Genomic DNA, 18,656 nt, shown 5'->3' on the forward strand with positions numbered 1-18,656 from the left:
AGATGAGATCTTTGCCAGCCCGTGCAGTGACGATGGTGTTGTGGGCACCTGATACGGCCGGACCGTGGTCAGCAGTCACTATCAAACACATCTCAATGAACTTGGTGGCGTACGGTGGCAATCTGTGAGAAAATAAAAGGATGAATAATGCAGGGTGATAAACAGCAGAACCTCATAATAATGAGGATAGATACATGTATATCATCAAGTTTATTAATCCTTCTTCAAAAATCCCATGAATTGTACAAAACAAAAATGTATTTGTATATTACATTTGTCATGAAATTGCAGAAATAAATAAAATCAAATATCAAATATCGATATACATGATATAACCGGTTAATTTTTGCAGGCTCCACTCCTTTTTTAGTCTTTTGTTTTCATCCCTAATATGATGACATACTCAGTACTAACAAGGGAAATTTCAGTGGTCAGAAGAGGCTCAAGGTTTCCCTCTATGTGATAGAATTGTACACAGGGGGCACGCATTTAATCACATGGCACAGGAAAAATCATGCCCAAACAGCATCTTACACATTGATCCCTCCCGTTAATCACAAGTTACCATCTGGTATAAGTTGTATCATTTGTTGTATGACATTCAGAGTACAAAATGAGTCCATGGCACCATGATCATCTCAAATCATTTTCAACATTACTTTGTAAAAATTTCGTTTACTACATCGAAGGCACCTTCGCCATGATACTCAGGGATTCACCGTTGTAAATGATAATCAAGAATTAGCAATGCATCATCCATTTTGTGAAATTCACGGCCATTTCCACTACCATGGGGATAACTACATAAGTAAACAATCACCACGAAGTACAGTAAATCGCTTTTTTTTTTAAAAGAAGAAGAAGAATGCAACATGTAAAACAAAAAAACAAAAAAACAAGAATACACTCTATGTGAATCACAAGGTCTGTCTTAATCTGCATTTGCTATGAACAAGCTGTGTGCATACAAAATAACACACAGGAAAGCATTATTCAGTAGAAGAGCAAAAGTCTGAACGTCTTTAAATAGTGCAAACAGGAGGACCATGAAAGAAGCAAATTTGGGATTTGGAGATGGAGAATGGAATCTTCTTTATAGACTCGTGTTTGAGTTGCTGTATAGTTCCTCTTTAAAGTAAAGTAACTGTTGGAGAGTAGATACATGTAATCTACTCTTTTTCTTTGAATAAAAAGAAACAAACAAATGAGAGACTTACCTCCTTTGGAACCAGAGGAGGGAGAGCACACCACCGATGCCGATGTTCTGCTCAAAGATTTCCGAGATGGGCATCCCAGCGTAGATGAGCTCCTGCCCTCTCTCGTCAACGATGCTGGTCATGAATGAGGCTGGCTTTCGGATCAGACCGAGCTCCTATATGTTGGGGGACGCAGAGGAGAGACATGGTCAAGATTGGACAATACGTATGAAAGTTATTTTCCACCAAACTGTTCCAAGTAAAGTTCCTTACAGCAGGGCTTGGCATTAACAGTGGCCCGATGGTCTGGGGCCACTAAAAATTGATGTAGGGCCACCAAATATTCAAAAAGGTTATCTTGTGGTGGCCCAATTGGGCAACTAAGATTTAAAATAGATTGTTTTGTTTGGGGGCACCACATAGCTTTTTTGGGCCACCAACATATCATATTTACACATTTAGAGCGAGAAGTTAGTGTTGAGCCATGCTTGTAGTAAAGTAAAATAAAAAATTTTATCCCCACTGATCTTTATCATTACTGCTTACAAGGGGGACATGACAATTTGCAAAGGTGTTGTCTTTTCCTCTTATAGGTGACAATAAAACGATATGGGCAGCCTTGTTTTGAAGCTTTTGGAGACGATTGAATTGTGGTGGTAAAGAGTTCATCCAATCTGGCAGGCTAATGAAGAGGTAGCTGTGACTCACCCGTGCCCAGTTGTAGTCCATGGGGACCGTCGGAGGAGGCTGCTCCTCCTTCAGGGTGATGACACCTTCTGCCACCAGGCGCTGGTAGACCTCACTGGGTGGGAGATGGACACAACGGAGGGAGAAAGTATCATGAATCATTCACCGTCTCCACACTTGTTTGTGTGTCTTATACCCCCCTTCACACCAAGCAAAGGGGTATAAGTTTAGAACCTGAGACATCTTGTACATGTAGTATGAAAGGTCTTGTGCTTGTAATCCTGGGTGACCTTTCAGAATTTCAACCCTCGAATCAACCTGTTAAACTCCCTAGTGCTCCTGGGTACTCCAAGGTGACCCTGTAGTGTGAAAGGCACAGTGGTTAAAGTACCTTGAATATTCTAAAATCTCTAAGGATGCAAGAGTTGCTTCGTCCAGATTCGGATTTAGCACCCTCGAAATAGGTTAAAACCATATTTTTTTTCTTTTCAATTTTTGAACCATTTATAAGGAAATATACAGGAATTTCAGATTTTGGCAGTCATATTGGCAGCCATCTTGAAATCTCAAAACCCTCAAAGATGTAAGACTTGCATCATCCAGATTTGGATTCACACCTTCAAAATAGGATAGAACCATCAAAAAACATTGGGCAGATGGTAAAACAAGGTTAGGCCCAAAATATGAATTTGGCACGCAGACTATCACTACTAATATTGACATTCTTACAGTCCAGCTCACTTCACTGTCAATGCATAACCTGACAAAACCCATGACTTGACTCACAAGCCCATTAAGTCATACTAACCCAATCTTGTCTCCAAGGTCGTCAAAGCTGTTTGGTACGTAGGCCCCAGCCACCCTCAGGGCCTGGTTCTTCGCACTGGACGTCTCCCTCTCAGCATTGGCACAAGCCCCGGCGTGACCAAACTGGACCTGAGGGATTGACCATGAGACAGACATACAGACATGGGACTGACATACAAGACTGATAGCTGGAAGACATCTCGTCTTCTGGCCACTTTTTTCAGTCACAGAAATCATTACAGCTGTAATACTTCTTTTTCTAAACTCTCTTTTATGACTTTAAACAATGAGAAAAGTTGTCTTCATAACACATCTCAAATGAGTGGTCACCCAGATTGCCCTGTCGCATCCCTGAAATGAGCAAATGAGATATTTCGATTGCCTGACCAGAAAACCAACTTTATTCAAGCATGCAGTACCAAAAAAAGAAAAAAAGAAAGAAATGGATTTCTATTTCAATCCACATGCTAAAAATGTCTATCATGATGCAACAATACCCACAAATTTGCCAAATTAATGATATTCTCCATAAAACTGTTGATGATATATTCTTGTTTCTCTCTCACAGACACAAGCAAGAAATATTCATTGCATGAAATTTTCAAAAATTGGAGCCAACAATTATTTTTGCGACATGAAATTTTCAAAAATTGGAGCCAACAACCATTTTTGCGACATGAAATTTTCATGAATTGCCACTAGCATTTAATGCTAATAGTGTAGACAAGAACTTTCATATGCATTTTAATTTCCTGAATTCCTGGCTCTCGTAAAATTCACGAAATTAAAATGCACACAAACATTTCTGGTTTTACAGTACACACAGATAAATAAATTCTTGTGGTCTTACCTCTGAAGAGAACATAGTGGCACAGGTACCGATGCACCAGGCTACCAGGGGTTTGGTGATACGCCCTGACTCAATGGCTGCACACACCTCATACTCCTCCGTACCTCCAACCTGGAAGTAAAGGTTCACAGTTTAAAGATAAATTCTGCTGTAATGCCAAGGTAGATGCATTAACTTCATTTACCATTTCCTTTACTATCAAAGTAGAATATACCTTCAAGAATAAAAACATTCACATAAAGGCTGCAGATCAGCAGAAATTTGAGCAAATTAGACTACTGATATGAAGGAAATAACTGCTGTGATTGGTTATAGATTGCATTTAAAACATTTCTTTCTTTTTTTTTTTAGTATTTCAGGCATATCCTCCCTCACCTATTTATTGCTTACCAAATGATCGCTACTGTAATTAATGAACATACACATTACTAACCAGTATGAACAGTTTTTGTCAGAAAACTGTGACTATTTTCTCGTGAGGAAGGCATGATGTCTTCATGTATCACATTATTCACTATCAAATTTCTAAGACTGCGACATGAAAAGGAAAAATAAATTTCTTTACCATCATCTGAAGGAAACTCTTTGAAAGGCAAATGCATAACAAATGCAGCAAATAAAGAATAAATATGGTAATTTGTTCATACTGTTGTGTGAACAATTGAGAAAAAAAAAAACTACCTTTATGAATGATCAATTTCCAGAGTAACAGAAAGGAGGACTTATTACTGAATCTCAAATGGCCACCTATGTCAAATAATAAATCCACAAAAGTAAAGAACTTTTAAAACCACATATGAGCAGAATCTAATGATTACAGGATGTAAAAGACTAGTTTAATGCAATATAACTGCACCAATGTAAACATCTTTTGAATACTCTCAGCTGATACAGTCTGAGATAGCATCTTCTTGTTTTATGGTTGGACAATAATATCAAGATAACAAGAGTCATATTCACCTCTCCAAGCATTACAAGCATCTTGACGGATGGATCGTCATGGTAACGCAGGATGTGATCAATGAATGTTGTGCCTGGATATCTACAAGGATATGTGTGCATGTGTGAAAGCAAGATAGATAGACATATGAATGAGAGAGATACATATGGGAGAAAAGATATATGAATTGAAATTTTTATCTCGCTGAAAACTGCAATTGGACAGATGTGACATCTTATGAATACATTTAAAACTTACAATTCCATGATTTTTTTTTATTTCTTTCTGTAATCAAAATATTCATCAAACAACTGCTTTTACAATTGCTTGATCTATTCTATACAGTACGTCAAAAAAAAAAATTACAACCTGATTTTCACACTGAAAACTTCCAGTATGATTAAACTGTCTGAATGCTACTTCAGGGTCTTAAAATATAACACCTTAGCTATATTTTGCAGAAAACCCCATTCAATTTGGCTAAGTGGTCACATAGAAATGTGGATCTTTGTAAAGCATGTCATGAGTCTGATTCTTCCAAATTTAATACTTGAATGCTCTTGGAATTGCATGTGTGAACACAATGGACAGAACTTGGAGGGAAGGGATTCTTGTCATGCTCTATAAAAATCCTCATTTCTCTTTGACCACTGAAGCAAATCGGATGGGGTTTTCAGTAAGATGTGGGTAATAAGTTATAGTTTCACACCCTGAAATTGCATTTGGATTGATTCACTATTTCTAAAGTTACCATTGTGGAGGGTCCCGTTGTAATTTTTTTTTTTTTTAACATACGGTATAATACATTGTATTAACCATGAAAATTGCGAGTACAAATTTCTGTCATTTTACCTGTCACCCCCAATTGCCACACCCTCGTAGACACCGTCAGCGTTCCTGGAGATGATGTTGTTGAGTTCGTTGGACATCCCTCCAGACCGCGAGACGTAGGACACGCTGCCGGGACGGTAGAGCTTGGAGGACAGGATGTTATCCAGCATCCCACCAGTGTTGCCAATTTTGAAGCAGCCGGGTTTAATTCCTCCAACCTGGTCATCCGAATTAGTATGAAATCAAATTATATCTGGTCAATTGACCAGAACTGGCATTGTCTGTTTAAAAATATCAGTAGCTTTGTTTTGTATCTCTGATTTTTATTACCACAAAAGTCTTGGACATTAATAGATATAGGTCCTGTTTACTTCTGGGAGCAGTGATTTCGAAAATGTTCAAGATATCTCATTTGATGCATATGTGTAGGTCTGTTGTATCACAAAACATGCAACCATATAAAATTTTCGCAATGAAGTCTAGAATATAAGGAGATATCAGTATTTTCTCAATAAACCATAACTGCAGATGGTTTAGTCTGGAAAAAATGTTTATTATAACTATTGTTCACATTTTGTATATTATATAAAAACACTTAACATTTTGATAATACTGATTCAAATCATTACAATGGTTGTTTCTATCCCTTAACTCACATTTTAGAACTATTTTACAGTACTAATGGTAAATTATGCCTTTGAAGTCATGCCCATGATGATAATATTGTCAGCTGAGAACCAGAAAGGCACTATTATAAACTTTGGGTGTTATTGAGTTCTTGGTATCGCGTTGTAAAGCTTTGTGTCTTCTACATTATGGTGTCAATTTGAATTATTTTCATTTTTGGTAAAATGTTGACATTTTAAACCACAAGAGCACTGTTTTACCAGACATTTGGAACAATGCTTATAAATCTACCAACTTTTGATTAAATAAAGTTTTTCCTTTCGTGAAAATTAATCGTTTCATTTTTATTTACACATAAATCTCAGAGCACGATAGCACCCTTCTGGTTCTCAGGTGACATAAGTTCAAAAGTTACAGACAGTGTTTTTTTTTTTTTAAGGGGAATTACAGAATCACCTACAATAAGTACAGAAAAACAATTCTTTTCTACATGAAAAGCATGTGTGAGATACATGCTTAGCTTTTCTCGAATCTCTTTTACCCCTCCCCCTTCAACCATAATTATGTTATCAACTCTGATTTCTTCACTCTTACCGTGGCGGGTCCAATGATGGCCACATTCTTCTTGTTAGCCATGTCAATCAGAGTTCTCGTCTTGTTCTCCGGGATTCCCTCCGCAATGATGGCAATGACTCGGATCTGGGGACCAAATCAACAAAGATAATCATAGATGGCGTGCACAGTCCACAGAAGTTGGAACACACTTTTTGATTACTTTTTATACTGAGTGTATCTTCTAATGCAGAACTCACTACTGTAAAAGTGGATATTTTCGCGTGACTAATTTTTCGCGCTTGGCCGGGTCAGAAGAGTTTCGCATGTTTTTAATTCCGCGGAATCAAGACGTCACGCACAGGAACATATGGCAAGCACAAATATTCGCGGGCTTTTATTTTCGCGCTAATTTCTGGTTGTGTAAAATACGCGAAAATTTCCACATTTACAGTACTTGTTTACGTACATTATGAAATGACTGAGGAAGACTTTTCAGTACTTTTATTGTTGGTTGTTATACATTCATTTACTTTGTGAAAGGTAAAGTGATGATTACCAGACCGTTGCAACTGCCAAATTACTGTCAATTTCAGCGTATAGGCCACAGGGTTTTTCAAGAAATGAAACGGCAGAATCTGGCTGTGGCCAATACCTGGAAATAGTGAAAGTAGAGCGATTTAAACCATAGGAGGAGCTCCTACAGAGATCAGTGTTTAAAACTCATGAATCACAGGTAAACCTTACACATATATACATGCAGGGGACTGCCCTCCGGGGGGGATGTATAGGATAATTGTGATGTAACCAGACACTAAGTATCAACAATCAGGTGGAGAAACAATTTTGTACACATTTCTCCACAATGCAAGTTAAGGTAAATGCAGCTTTGAAAGCAGGATGCCACTCTGTTACTACAGTTACATTAATTCTTTCTTCTTCCATTTGATTTTTGTCCCCAAATTAAGCGCTAATATGCTGGTGTAGAAAATATGCCAGACTTTGTGGTAACAATGCACGAAAGTGTCACACGAGTAGCAATTTGCAAAAATTTCAGCTCACACAGTATTTGTGACAGATGTGAACAGACCCACCTGTGGGAAGCTAAGGACCTCCACGGTACTGTCGTAGGCCGACCGCAGGGAGGCGAAGTTGATGACGACGTCGACCTCTGGGTGGGACTTCATGGCCTTCTCCATGGACTTGTAGACCGGGACCAGGATCTCCTTGTGGCCCCAGTAGAACTTCTGTTTGTGGTCCCCACTGGGGCATTCATCAATAAGACCCAAATCCAAGGATGAAAATTTGAATCATCTTCCAATTCTTACTTCACTCCTCTTTATATTGACTGCAAGTCTACCACCAACTACCAAGTCTACCACCACCATAGAAGCATGCTTGACATTAACCAATGATATGTATGACAATTACAGGAACCACAAAATTAATGAGAAAAACTGTACCACAATCACTGGCTTTGCTTTCTTCATCTGTTGACACAGATGATCATGATCCAAAACGTACTGTCAATGAGTGGTTAGTATATTTTTCTCAAGCCCTGTTAAGCAGTCTTAGCTTGCTGCATTTTGTTTTTTCTTTACAAATGAGTGGGTGCCCTAAATACCTGCATCAAGTTTTAGCAAAGGGCATTTGCATACATACATAAGTTAAAAAACTCTTCACACTTGTATCAGCAAGATACAGTACATAAAAACTTTCAAGACATATCTACTGGCAATAGTTTGTGGGTTCACCACTAAAGCATTCAATAAGACATGCCTGTGACACTGCACACAATTCTTGCACATTCAAATGTGATGCATTTGCGGCCTGGACCTGGAATAAATGGAATATGCATTGTTGGTTCAGTCCGCCACACAATATAATCGTGAAGCACTCACCTAAACGGGTAGATCATGCCAACAACGGACGGCTCATCCCGACGACATGAATGGTCGAAGTCAAGCATGCCCTGGACAGCTCTCGGCTGCATGCCGAAGATGAATGACTGATGGATGCAGAGACATGGGAGGAAGAAGATGTTGCCATAGTTACCAGATGTGATATTAAAACAATCCCATATTGATAATTGCAATTGTCACTATCAGTTAGAATTGTAGTCCCATTTTTAACTATCATCATCATCAGCTGTAGACAGTAATCACTTTGATCATAATAATCATCTCCACAATACAATGAGCATTAGCAGTATGGTCACTAACCTCACTATCATCATCCCCATCCTTATTTCTTTATCATATCATCATCAGTGGGGTTACTAGTACTAACAGCAGGACCACAACCATCATCATCATTAACCTTATCACCATCCTTATCTTAATATTGTTAGCATTACCATCACCATTACCATCATCATCATCCTCATCATCGTCATCACCATCATCATTGTCATCATCGTCATCATCGTCATCATCATCATCGTCATCGTCATCATCATCATCATCATCATCATCACCCTGATTAATGATTCTTTAATTTTCAAATATCACCATTACCACCACCATCATCACCACCACCACCACCATCACATCCACCATCATCATTATCATCATCATCATCATCATCACCACCACCACCACCATCACCACCAGCCTCATCACCACCAGAAGTATCATAAACACTGTCCCAATGGTAATGCAGTACCTTGGTGGTATTAGAGAAGAGGGGTTTGACTGGGGCAGCCCCGGACCCATTGACTCCGCCCTGTGCCTGTGACTGCGAGCTTGCACCATCGACTGTTGTCGCTGGTGGGGCCTTGCGAGCCGGAGCTGGTGATGCCTGCTCAAAAAGGTGAGAGAATTTGTTGTTACGAAGATAATAAAATAATAAATTCTATCAATTACAAGACAAGCATAATTCCAAAAAAAAAATGAGTAAAGAGATGAAAAAATGAATACATAAGTCAACAGAAAAGAAAGCAAGAAAAACTCTAACACAATAAAAAGTGATTAAAGGGTGTGTACAGTTCTGCTTGAGGTGAGGATTTAGCTTTCAACGTTTTGTGAGATATTCAGAAACCACTCTTTGAGATGTCTAAGAGCACGCAATTCTAAGGGGTATCAAAAGTTTATTTGATGAAAATCGGTTTCGAAATGGCCGAGATATCCAAAAACAAGGTGAAACAAAGAGATCCTAATAAAAGGCATGGCCGGTCGCCTTTTATTATTATCAGTTTTTGGATATCTCAGCCATTTGAAAACCAATTTTCATCAAAATAAACGTTGAATCTTTCTTAAAATTACAGACTCTTTTATATTTCATAAGAGGTTTCTCATTATCTCACTTAGGAATGTTCAAAACATGAATTCCCACCTCAACCAGTATTGAACAGTCCCTTTAAACTGATTGAATTTAAAAAAATCTGAAAATAAGTGAACAAATGAAGGAATCATGAATACTACAAGTAAAAAAAAAAATGTTTCAACAGATAGCACAATGAAGAGACTTTGTTAAAGTTTTAATCTTGAAGCACTGATGTGGGTTTATGGTCAATCTCATTTAATTTGTTAGACAAATAGTTCTGGTAGAGATCTAACATCTGAAATCATACACCTCTTATCCACTCACCGATAGCCTAAAGTACAATGTACATGATGTATGCACAAAGAAATAGGAATAAAATGAACAACAGATACAGACACATAGCAAGGAAACAGTTTAAATTTGGTCTCGGAAGAATCTCAGCTGACACGATCAAAGGCTGGGTTTTGGGTTGTTTTTTTTACTACTTTCATGCTTTACATGGAATAAACGGTAACGAGCATATTCACACTTAACTAGGATGAAAGTACACGTTTTACTACCAAAGGTGATATCGGCTGTCTCCTAATGGTTCTGTGTGCCTAATGGAGAAGGCCAATGTATTGGAATATATTTTCCTGGCTCTTCTTGCTACCCAAAAGTTACTAATGCCCAAATGTCTGCTCCACCTGGCATGATGTGACATAGTGTGCAGCTTGAAGTTCAGCAGAACGAATAAAAGTGGAAAAAGTTGGTGAAACAAATGGAAAGTCACTCTGCAAAAGGCTTTGGAATATTAATGTTCATGATGCCCATGAGCACCTCGGTTAACTGATAAATTTGTGAAACTCTCTGCTTTGCATATTTGGAGAAGGGTGTACAGGTATGTCGAGGAAGATATCATATTAGTCATGATCGATGACCAGAGGCAAGGGAAAAATTGGTGCAAAAATGGGCAAATGATTTTTAAGAAGATAGCAATGCACCATGCTCAACCCTGATTGGTCAATAGGATCAATACAGATTCATGCCAAGATTATTGTTTGTTTGCTCATTTACCACCATAATGTAATGCTGGAAAAGCGACTTACAAGCGTTCAAAAATAACGAACTATTTCGATCCAAAATGTAGGGTTCACTCTTGTCGAGCTTTCAGTCATAAATTCTGAATGACTTCTGCCAGATGTTACTTTAATCTGCTAGGATTTCTTTGATCTCAATGTTTAATACTAAACCTCATTTTCAAATATTCTCTATGACCTCTTAAGCATTTCAGCAGCCCATTTGTTCAAATACTCTTTGTGAAACATGGCAACATTTAAAGGCATCACTGAAGTCCTTCCAAGTTTTGCAAAATCATTTCTACTACACCTGCAAACCAGAATAGCTGGCATGGCTGTGAGAGTTGACAGTCAACCATATTATGGCATGTTTTTTCCAAAAAAATGATGTGACATACACTGGATAATGCAAAGAAATGTGAAAATACACCATAAGAGTCAGAAGAGTAGCATGAACTGACAATAATATCATCAAGTGATGCGAGGTTTATCATGTGCATACTAAAGATTGAAGATATTAGAAGGTGCGCTACAAGATGCTGTTGACTATCGGCTATAAACAATAAAAAAGAAGAAGAAAAAAGAAGAAGAAGAAGAAGAAAATAATAGAAATAAGGGCAGGGAAATAGATTAGTTGAAGACTATAAAGTAGAATGCAAACACACCACACAGGATTTATAACATCACAGTAGTACATTGAATGTCAGTAAGTGTTAAAAACACAAGTATACTTGTTGGGTAAGTCTGAAGGAAATATTAACAAAAGCAACAACAACAACAACAAATCAGACAAATATTAGAATCCGCCATTAAAACAAAACTGGAAGAGGGAAAGATACAACTTGTATGTAACAAGAAATATAACATAATATACAGCATACACATACAGCAACACTATACAATACTACTGTAATATTGCTAAATGTGCACCTGTATACAGCATTAAAAAATACACAGGACAAAGTCACACAATAAAAGTGAGTTTAAAATCAAACTTATTATTTTTTTTATGGGCATTTTTTAATGACATTTTTTAATGTCACATATTTTAGGGGATGTCTTAAGAAAAAGTGGAATCACTAAAGGTAAGAGAAAAATGAAAAAAAATGATCATGACATGGTCAGCTCATTTCCTGTGAAAGTACATGTATGAGCATCATTTTGATTTTAAGACTGTCAACATTCTCCTTGTTTAGAAATCCTAATAATATCGATGGGGGGGGGGGGGGGATTATGCCTTCTTCATTCCATGGTTCAAATTCCTAACTACTGACTAACCACATCATAGATTTAAAGTCAGTTCTTTAAGACCAGTGAACTGGAAAGCAGCTGTTTTTCTGCATACAGGTTTGTTGCTTTCTTCTTCTTCTTTGATGAATGTTCATAAACTTACAGTTTGGAGAATTTCAGGCAATTAGACTATGATTTCACAGCTCAGAATGTGGCTTATATAACAGCATCTTAAAATGCTGGTACCAGTACTCTACAATTTTTTTTTTAATTCTCCACCTGCCCCCCCCCCCCCCCCAGCATGTAGTTCTTCCCTGCAGAAAGAAGGCTCTGTTCAGAATTTCTGCTTATGATTATTGCTTTTTAGTGGTCTTAACAAATTTGTGATCTTGAGAACTCTTGCAGAGACAGCTATGCCAGTAGCATTCTGTGAGACCAAAGGGGAAAAGAACAGACACTTCCATCAAAGGGTGCAGCTCAGGCATTGACAGCATAACAATCTATGGCATTAAACTACTGATAGGGTAGAAAGGAAAATAAATGGCTTACATTTCTGGGGGTGGGGGGGGGGGAGACATTTTGGAAGTACAGCTGATAAACTTCAGAATAGAAGGGGAAAAAAAGGAAAATGATTAAGATAGTTTTGTCCAGATATTTGTAAATAATTGCCTGAAAGTTTTGGCAGTTTAAGATACGATAAAATGATGCCAGGTGGGATAACAGAAACTGCCTCTAGAAAACAAAATGAATACGTGCAGTCAAGATGCATTTTGAACAGTCAATGCACAAATCTGTACAAAACAAATATGCAAACATAATGCACAAATTTGCAGAACAGACATTCATTTTTTTTTTCTCTTAAGGGCGGAGGGAGGACACTTTTTCATTCTCGATAAAGCAAAAAAATACAAACTTTTGAGGGTGTTGCCAACGCTGGAGCACTTTTGCTGGCAGTGGGAGCAGCCTGTGATAAGATAATGATGGCATACTTTTATGGTATCGCCCACCATATACATGTCAGGTCTCCATGTATTAAAATTAGTGGAAATATAGTGAGATAGATAGATAGGCAGGTAGGTAGACAGGAAGATATAAAGAAGACAGATGTATACATGTATTCAAAGGAGAGACAGCTGAAATGGATCATATAGTTTTGGTTGACATAGGGGATTTAGTTTTTAACTTTTTACATGAAAAAGAGAAACCTCCTATAAAATATTAAAGAGTGTGTACTTCTAATAAGGAATTCAAAGTTTATTTGATAAAAATTGATTTTGAAATGGCCGAGATATCCAAAAACAAAGAAAAACATAGCAGTCCTGATAAAAGGTGGGTCCCATCTTTTTTTTTTAAGGACCTCTTTGTTTTTGGATATATCTCAGTCATTTCTAAACCAATTTTCATCAAATAGACTTTGAATTCCTATTAAAATTGTATGTTTTTTCTTAGGTCATAAGAGGTTTCTCATTATCTCATAAACAAAAGTTGGAAACCTAAAGCCTCATCTCAACCAAAACTATACCATCCCTTTAAAGGGGAGGACTAGTAACCGATCAGTGGGAATCAGTGAGAATACTGAGGGATGATTGCTCCAATCCTTGTGGGATTCATTTAAGAGTACATTACATATCTACTGTTGTGTGAAAATTATTTGCTTCAGAACGGTCTCATATTCAAGTTATGTGCAGATTAATGCCCCGTCACTGACCAGGCACGCTAACCTGGAAACATTAAACTGCACATTACTTGAATATGAGACCGTTCTGAAGCAAATAATTTTCACACAACAATAGATATATTATGTACTCTTAAATGAATCCCACAAGGATTGGAACAATCACCCTCCACTATTCCCACTGATTCCCACTGATCAGTTACTCGCCTTCCCCTTTAAAGATGTCTAGACTGAACAAGACTGACTAAGAAACAAGAACATTAAGACTACAGAAACAGTAGAACAGACAAACATGTAGGTGAAAACAAGATAGAAATATCATGTCTCCCACATACAGTCACAAAAAGTTGTAAGAAAAGTGGAAATAAGTAAAAGACTTCTCCAGCATGGTAGGCTTGTCAAAACTGCTGGATGCGGTAGTCTAGCATCTTCAGCTGTTTGACAATCTCACTGTTATATATGCACGCTGTACATCAACTGATAATTTTTCTTTTTTGTGTTTTGCTTTCTGGTCGTGCTCCAAGCAAGTGACTGTTGACTGCTATAAATGAATGCACACATATGCAATCAAATGATTGGTAAGAACTGAATACATGAAATATTAATTGCATTTATAGCAAATTCATGATACACAGATAAAACGACACATTTGTGGAAGCATCCTTGCAAAAATATAGGCAAAATTATTGGAAGGGTAATGTTTACTGTCTAGTCAGAAAAAAGAAGAAGACATTGCAGTGGCGGATCCAGAGGGGGGCGCAACCGGCGCACGCCCCCCCCTTTAATTTTCGTAAAAAACAAAAGAAATAAAAAGAAAAACAATGAAATGAAACCCGGAAGTGGCACTTGAAATATTACTCACGCCCCCCCTTTTATACAGAATTCCTGGATCCGCCCCTGCATTACCTTCAGAATTACTATCCTCCAGACTCTCTTTACTGGTGTGATTTAGCACCATACTTACAAATGTTACTCAATACTTGCTATTTTACTAGTTTGATTCATTTTTTTTTTCTGTTCAGAACTTATAAGAGTGTCACAGATTTTCCATTCACTAAATGCATAAAAAGGTTCTTTTTATTTCTTTCCTGTTTAACAGTTTCCTACTCAGAATAAAATATGACCTAACAGTTCCCTCTTCATCCCTTCATGCAATGCCGATAATAGTAATATTACTGATAAAAATGACAAAATTGATTATCACACTCATCATCATCCTCATCGTCTTCATTATGACACTTATAGTTACAAAAATGATAACGATAGCAGCCATTCTATTTTTGATTTTATAACAATTATGACAACTGCAAATCTATGTATTAATTTAATAAAGACTGCTTTCCATGTTCTTCCTCAAATGCAGTAGCTCCTTTGCTCAAATTTCCCCCTTTATTTAAAGTGCAGAACAGACATGTAGAGCTGCAGAGATAAAATTTCATTTTATGGTGGTAAAACTATACAAAAGCAACAATAAAATGTATATGCTCCAATGTGGGACATATTTTTAAATAAAAATCATATTGCAAATACACTTATGAAATACATATAAGACATAGCTTCAAAATGATATGTTCAACTTAAGGCGCACGACAGTGTTTCCAGTTGAATGTTGTCACAAGTTCTCATAACATAATAGAAACGTCTGTCTCCACAACTGATAAAAGAATATTAGCAAGATGCTGGTCTGGCGTGCAATACGACAGACATTTCATCTTTCACAAGTGTCTGCATACCAGCACAATTTGTCGCCACACAAGAGTGACAGTTTTGCACAGTAGGATGTGACAAATGGCAAAAGCATACCAGTGAAAAAAATGAATAAATAAATGGTGCGGCATTTTGCTCCATTTACCATATCATAATACATACACAAACATAGAATGATGAGTATGAATTCATTAAGTATTGCAATGGATGCAGAATCAAGGAGCAGGTGAAAAGGACGTGTGCATAGTGATTGGTTTAAAAAAGTAACTATATATAATCATAAATATGTATTTTATGTTTTATATATGATGACATAGTAATAATAGAAACAGTAATATGAAATATAATGATAAAAAAGTAATGATAAATAATGCAGAAGGCAGCAAAATTGGTGATAACAGTTGTGAAAGTATACTGCCCTCACAACAATTGATAATGATTTGCACAGAAGTGGTATGTATGTATACGATTGTACATAGTAAGCATGGTGCTGATAGTGATTGTGATATACTTCAACTTGTATTCCAATGTGTGATTTGCTGTCTGAGGATATTAGCTTTTCTTCTTTCTTGAAATGAGGAGGTCAAGTGATAAAACAAATAATGCACATTTCGGTCCAGTGCTAGTCAACAACAGCCACTCCTCTGTAAGTATGGATCAAGTCCAAGTCAGTTTGAACTTCACTTTCTGTGTTTCAAACTACAGTTGAACCTCTCGTATCCGGACAAGTCGGGACCGGGGCTCATCCGGATAAGGGATTTGGCCGGATACGGGAGACTCAATGCTTTATACATGTACATCATATACATACACATGTACTGATGTAGCCCATTGTAGTACCACATGTAGTAATGTGTATACTGCAACCTTTTCATTGTTACACTCAGTGGATGTTAATCATGTTGGAATTAATATGAAATTCATGTGTGTTTGTGTAGGAGTTCTCAAGGAGTTGGGAATCCCCCTTTCCTCCCGTAATTGTTTAAAAAAAAATCACGGCGAGATTGCGTCCGTATAATAGAGAGATCCAGATAAAGGGAGGCCGGATAAGAGAGGTTCAACTGTATTCCAAACTTACTGTCATGGCATAGTTCCAACTAACACAGAAACCAAGGTGCATGATGGGTACACTATCACTACAAACGGTCATGTGATCATCAGGACTGATGTAAGTGTATGTGTATGTGAATACAAAATGGAAGGTGTATATATGACTGTCTTTAATCAAGTGTTAAAAAGTTATTTGGTGGTATATAGAACTTGTGTTTGCATCATACATGCTATACATTGCACACGATGCAAAATTAAGCGCTTGCAAAAACATTTTAGTGATTTTAGTGTATTTTGAGATGCTTCAACGGCACTCGGACAGACAGAAAGCAGTGTAACGACATGTTGCAGCAAAGGATGGCGATACAGGCAAGCAACCCACAGACATGTCTCAAAAGGCTGAAGTACAAGACTAGTAAACACACAAAGAGATACAATGTGTATCTTAAAAGGAAAGAGAGGGAGAGAACGTTAAGACACGGCAAAGTGACACAAGTGTCTACAACTAGCGTGCTACTTCTATATACAGAGTCAAGAGATAGGAAATGTAGTAGGTGGGATAGGGTATCGCTATGCATATGACATGGCTCTGAATTCAACCCTCCTCCGTTACACTTTCGGGAACTGCAAAAAAAACTGGGACACTACAGAGGCATTATCCCTGCTTTTGTCCAAGAAGAACACAAACTGGAGGTACAAGTTGGTGATAAGGGTAGATTGTGCCTAGAGTCAGAAAGTTACCCAGCCAGGATGTCTGAAATGACATCCTTAGAAAATTTAATGCCTGATAAAGGCCACTATGTGTACAACTCCCTAAATTACATTAATTAAAGAAATCACAAGAAGATGTACACTCAATCTCCAATTACAGTCATTTAGAAAATTCTGATGTAACATGAATGTTTTATGAAATAAATGTGATTTTACAAGAGAATGTGTTTTCTTCCTTTCTTCTGAGAAATTTCAACGTTTTTGTGATAAATACTGAGTCTTTACTTTTTTTATTCATTTATTTTTTTTTTTTTGGTGGTGCTGGTGCAAAGAAGTTCATCCTTGATTTATATTTGCTTCTGTTTTTTTCCAGAGCCATGCCATTTTCTAGAAAGATACTGTAAACGCCATATATTTCAGGACTTCAGAATAAAATTTCACAAAATTAGGGCTTGTAACACAATTTACTGAGTGCCTTGACTTACGATCTCACACTGAAGGAATGAAAAGTAAGCAGTATCTGTTCTCAATGTGCAAAATTCGTGACATCGCACCTTGAAAACAATATGTATTGCATTTATATATAAAGGGCTCAACATTAGCAGTGGCCGGGTGGCGTGCAGGCGCCACCACCTTCTGAAAAAAGATATGTTTTGGTGGCCATCATATTTCATTGTTGGACCACAAAAAGAAAAAGTGAGTGTCGAGCCCTGATGTTATACACAGAGGTAATATTTTTGTGTTACATGCCAGTAATTTTTTTTTTTTTTTTTTGCAAACACCATAGATTAAACTTGCAATAAAAAAAAAAAAAATTGTATACAATTATAAGACCATCCTGAAATATTTGACGTTCTACAGCCGCCTCATACTATCTACTGAAGATCAAAAGAGGGTGTGAGACTAGTAGAAACTTTTCAAGCTATTTGTAGATGGTGGAGAAATCTCAAGAGCGACAGACAGAGGGTTCCATTTTGAAGTGTTGTTTTATTTGAAGAGAAAGTAATGGAAGTAGAGTCAGTAGGCTCATCACCACTAAGTGTGTGCAGTACTTACACCTTGAGTGTCTCCAGGTTTGGGTAAAAACTGTCGAGGGGAGGGGAGGGGAGACAATAGACTTTGAATGGGGATACCAATGTTTGATCATCATTACTCTGAAAACGTTTTCAGCACACACACACACAAATTTCCAGTTCATCAGTATGTACTTCTGTGAGGCAGGTACATTGTTCTTTAATAATAGCAGAGTAGGGGAGGGGGGGGGGGGGGTGAAGAAGTCATGCAAGTGGACTAGCAAGATCAGACAAACTTGTACAATACCAGACTTAGAACTTTGTTTTGTATCAGATGGGCTACCATTCCAGGATCATGGTTTTTATATTGTACCCAAATAATGCTCAGACAGGTGGTTTTTTTGTTTGTTTGTTTGTTGTTGTTTTTTTGACAAACATGATTTCATCCTGCCGCTATT

The 18,656-nt window shown here is 37.4% G+C and overlaps 1 protein-coding gene across 1 annotated transcript in view; it reads right to left on the reverse strand.

Moving 5' to 3' along the window:
* Window positions 1-4: 4 nt before the first annotated feature.
* LOC139713734 (ATP-citrate synthase-like) overlaps window positions 5-18,656 on the reverse strand; it is a gene marked incomplete at its 3' end in the record, with an annotated part of 63,086 nt that continues 44,434 nt past the window's right edge. The window contains exons 12-23 of the mRNA XM_071625439.1: window positions 18,242-18,271; window positions 9,155-9,289; window positions 8,392-8,498; window positions 7,585-7,753; window positions 6,533-6,637; window positions 5,333-5,529; window positions 4,501-4,582; window positions 3,541-3,651; window positions 2,692-2,819; window positions 1,905-1,998; window positions 1,218-1,372; window positions 5-122 (exon numbers count right to left, since the gene is read on the reverse strand). Coding sequence (XP_071481540.1) covers window positions 5-122; window positions 1,218-1,372; window positions 1,905-1,998; window positions 2,692-2,819; window positions 3,541-3,651; window positions 4,501-4,582; window positions 5,333-5,529; window positions 6,533-6,637; window positions 7,585-7,753; window positions 8,392-8,498; window positions 9,155-9,289; window positions 18,242-18,271 — 1,431 coding nt within the window. The remainder of the gene's footprint in view (window positions 123-1,217; window positions 1,373-1,904; window positions 1,999-2,691; window positions 2,820-3,540; window positions 3,652-4,500; window positions 4,583-5,332; window positions 5,530-6,532; window positions 6,638-7,584; window positions 7,754-8,391; window positions 8,499-9,154; window positions 9,290-18,241; window positions 18,272-18,656) is intronic.

The sequence above is a fragment of the Diadema antillarum genome, unplaced genomic scaffold (genome assembly GCF_040938485.1).
Source record: "Diadema antillarum isolate AM-2024a unplaced genomic scaffold, OU_Dant_1.0 seq00002044_RagTag, whole genome shotgun sequence".
In the NCBI taxonomy this organism is placed as follows: domain Eukaryota; kingdom Metazoa; phylum Echinodermata; class Echinoidea; order Diadematoida; family Diadematidae; genus Diadema; species Diadema antillarum.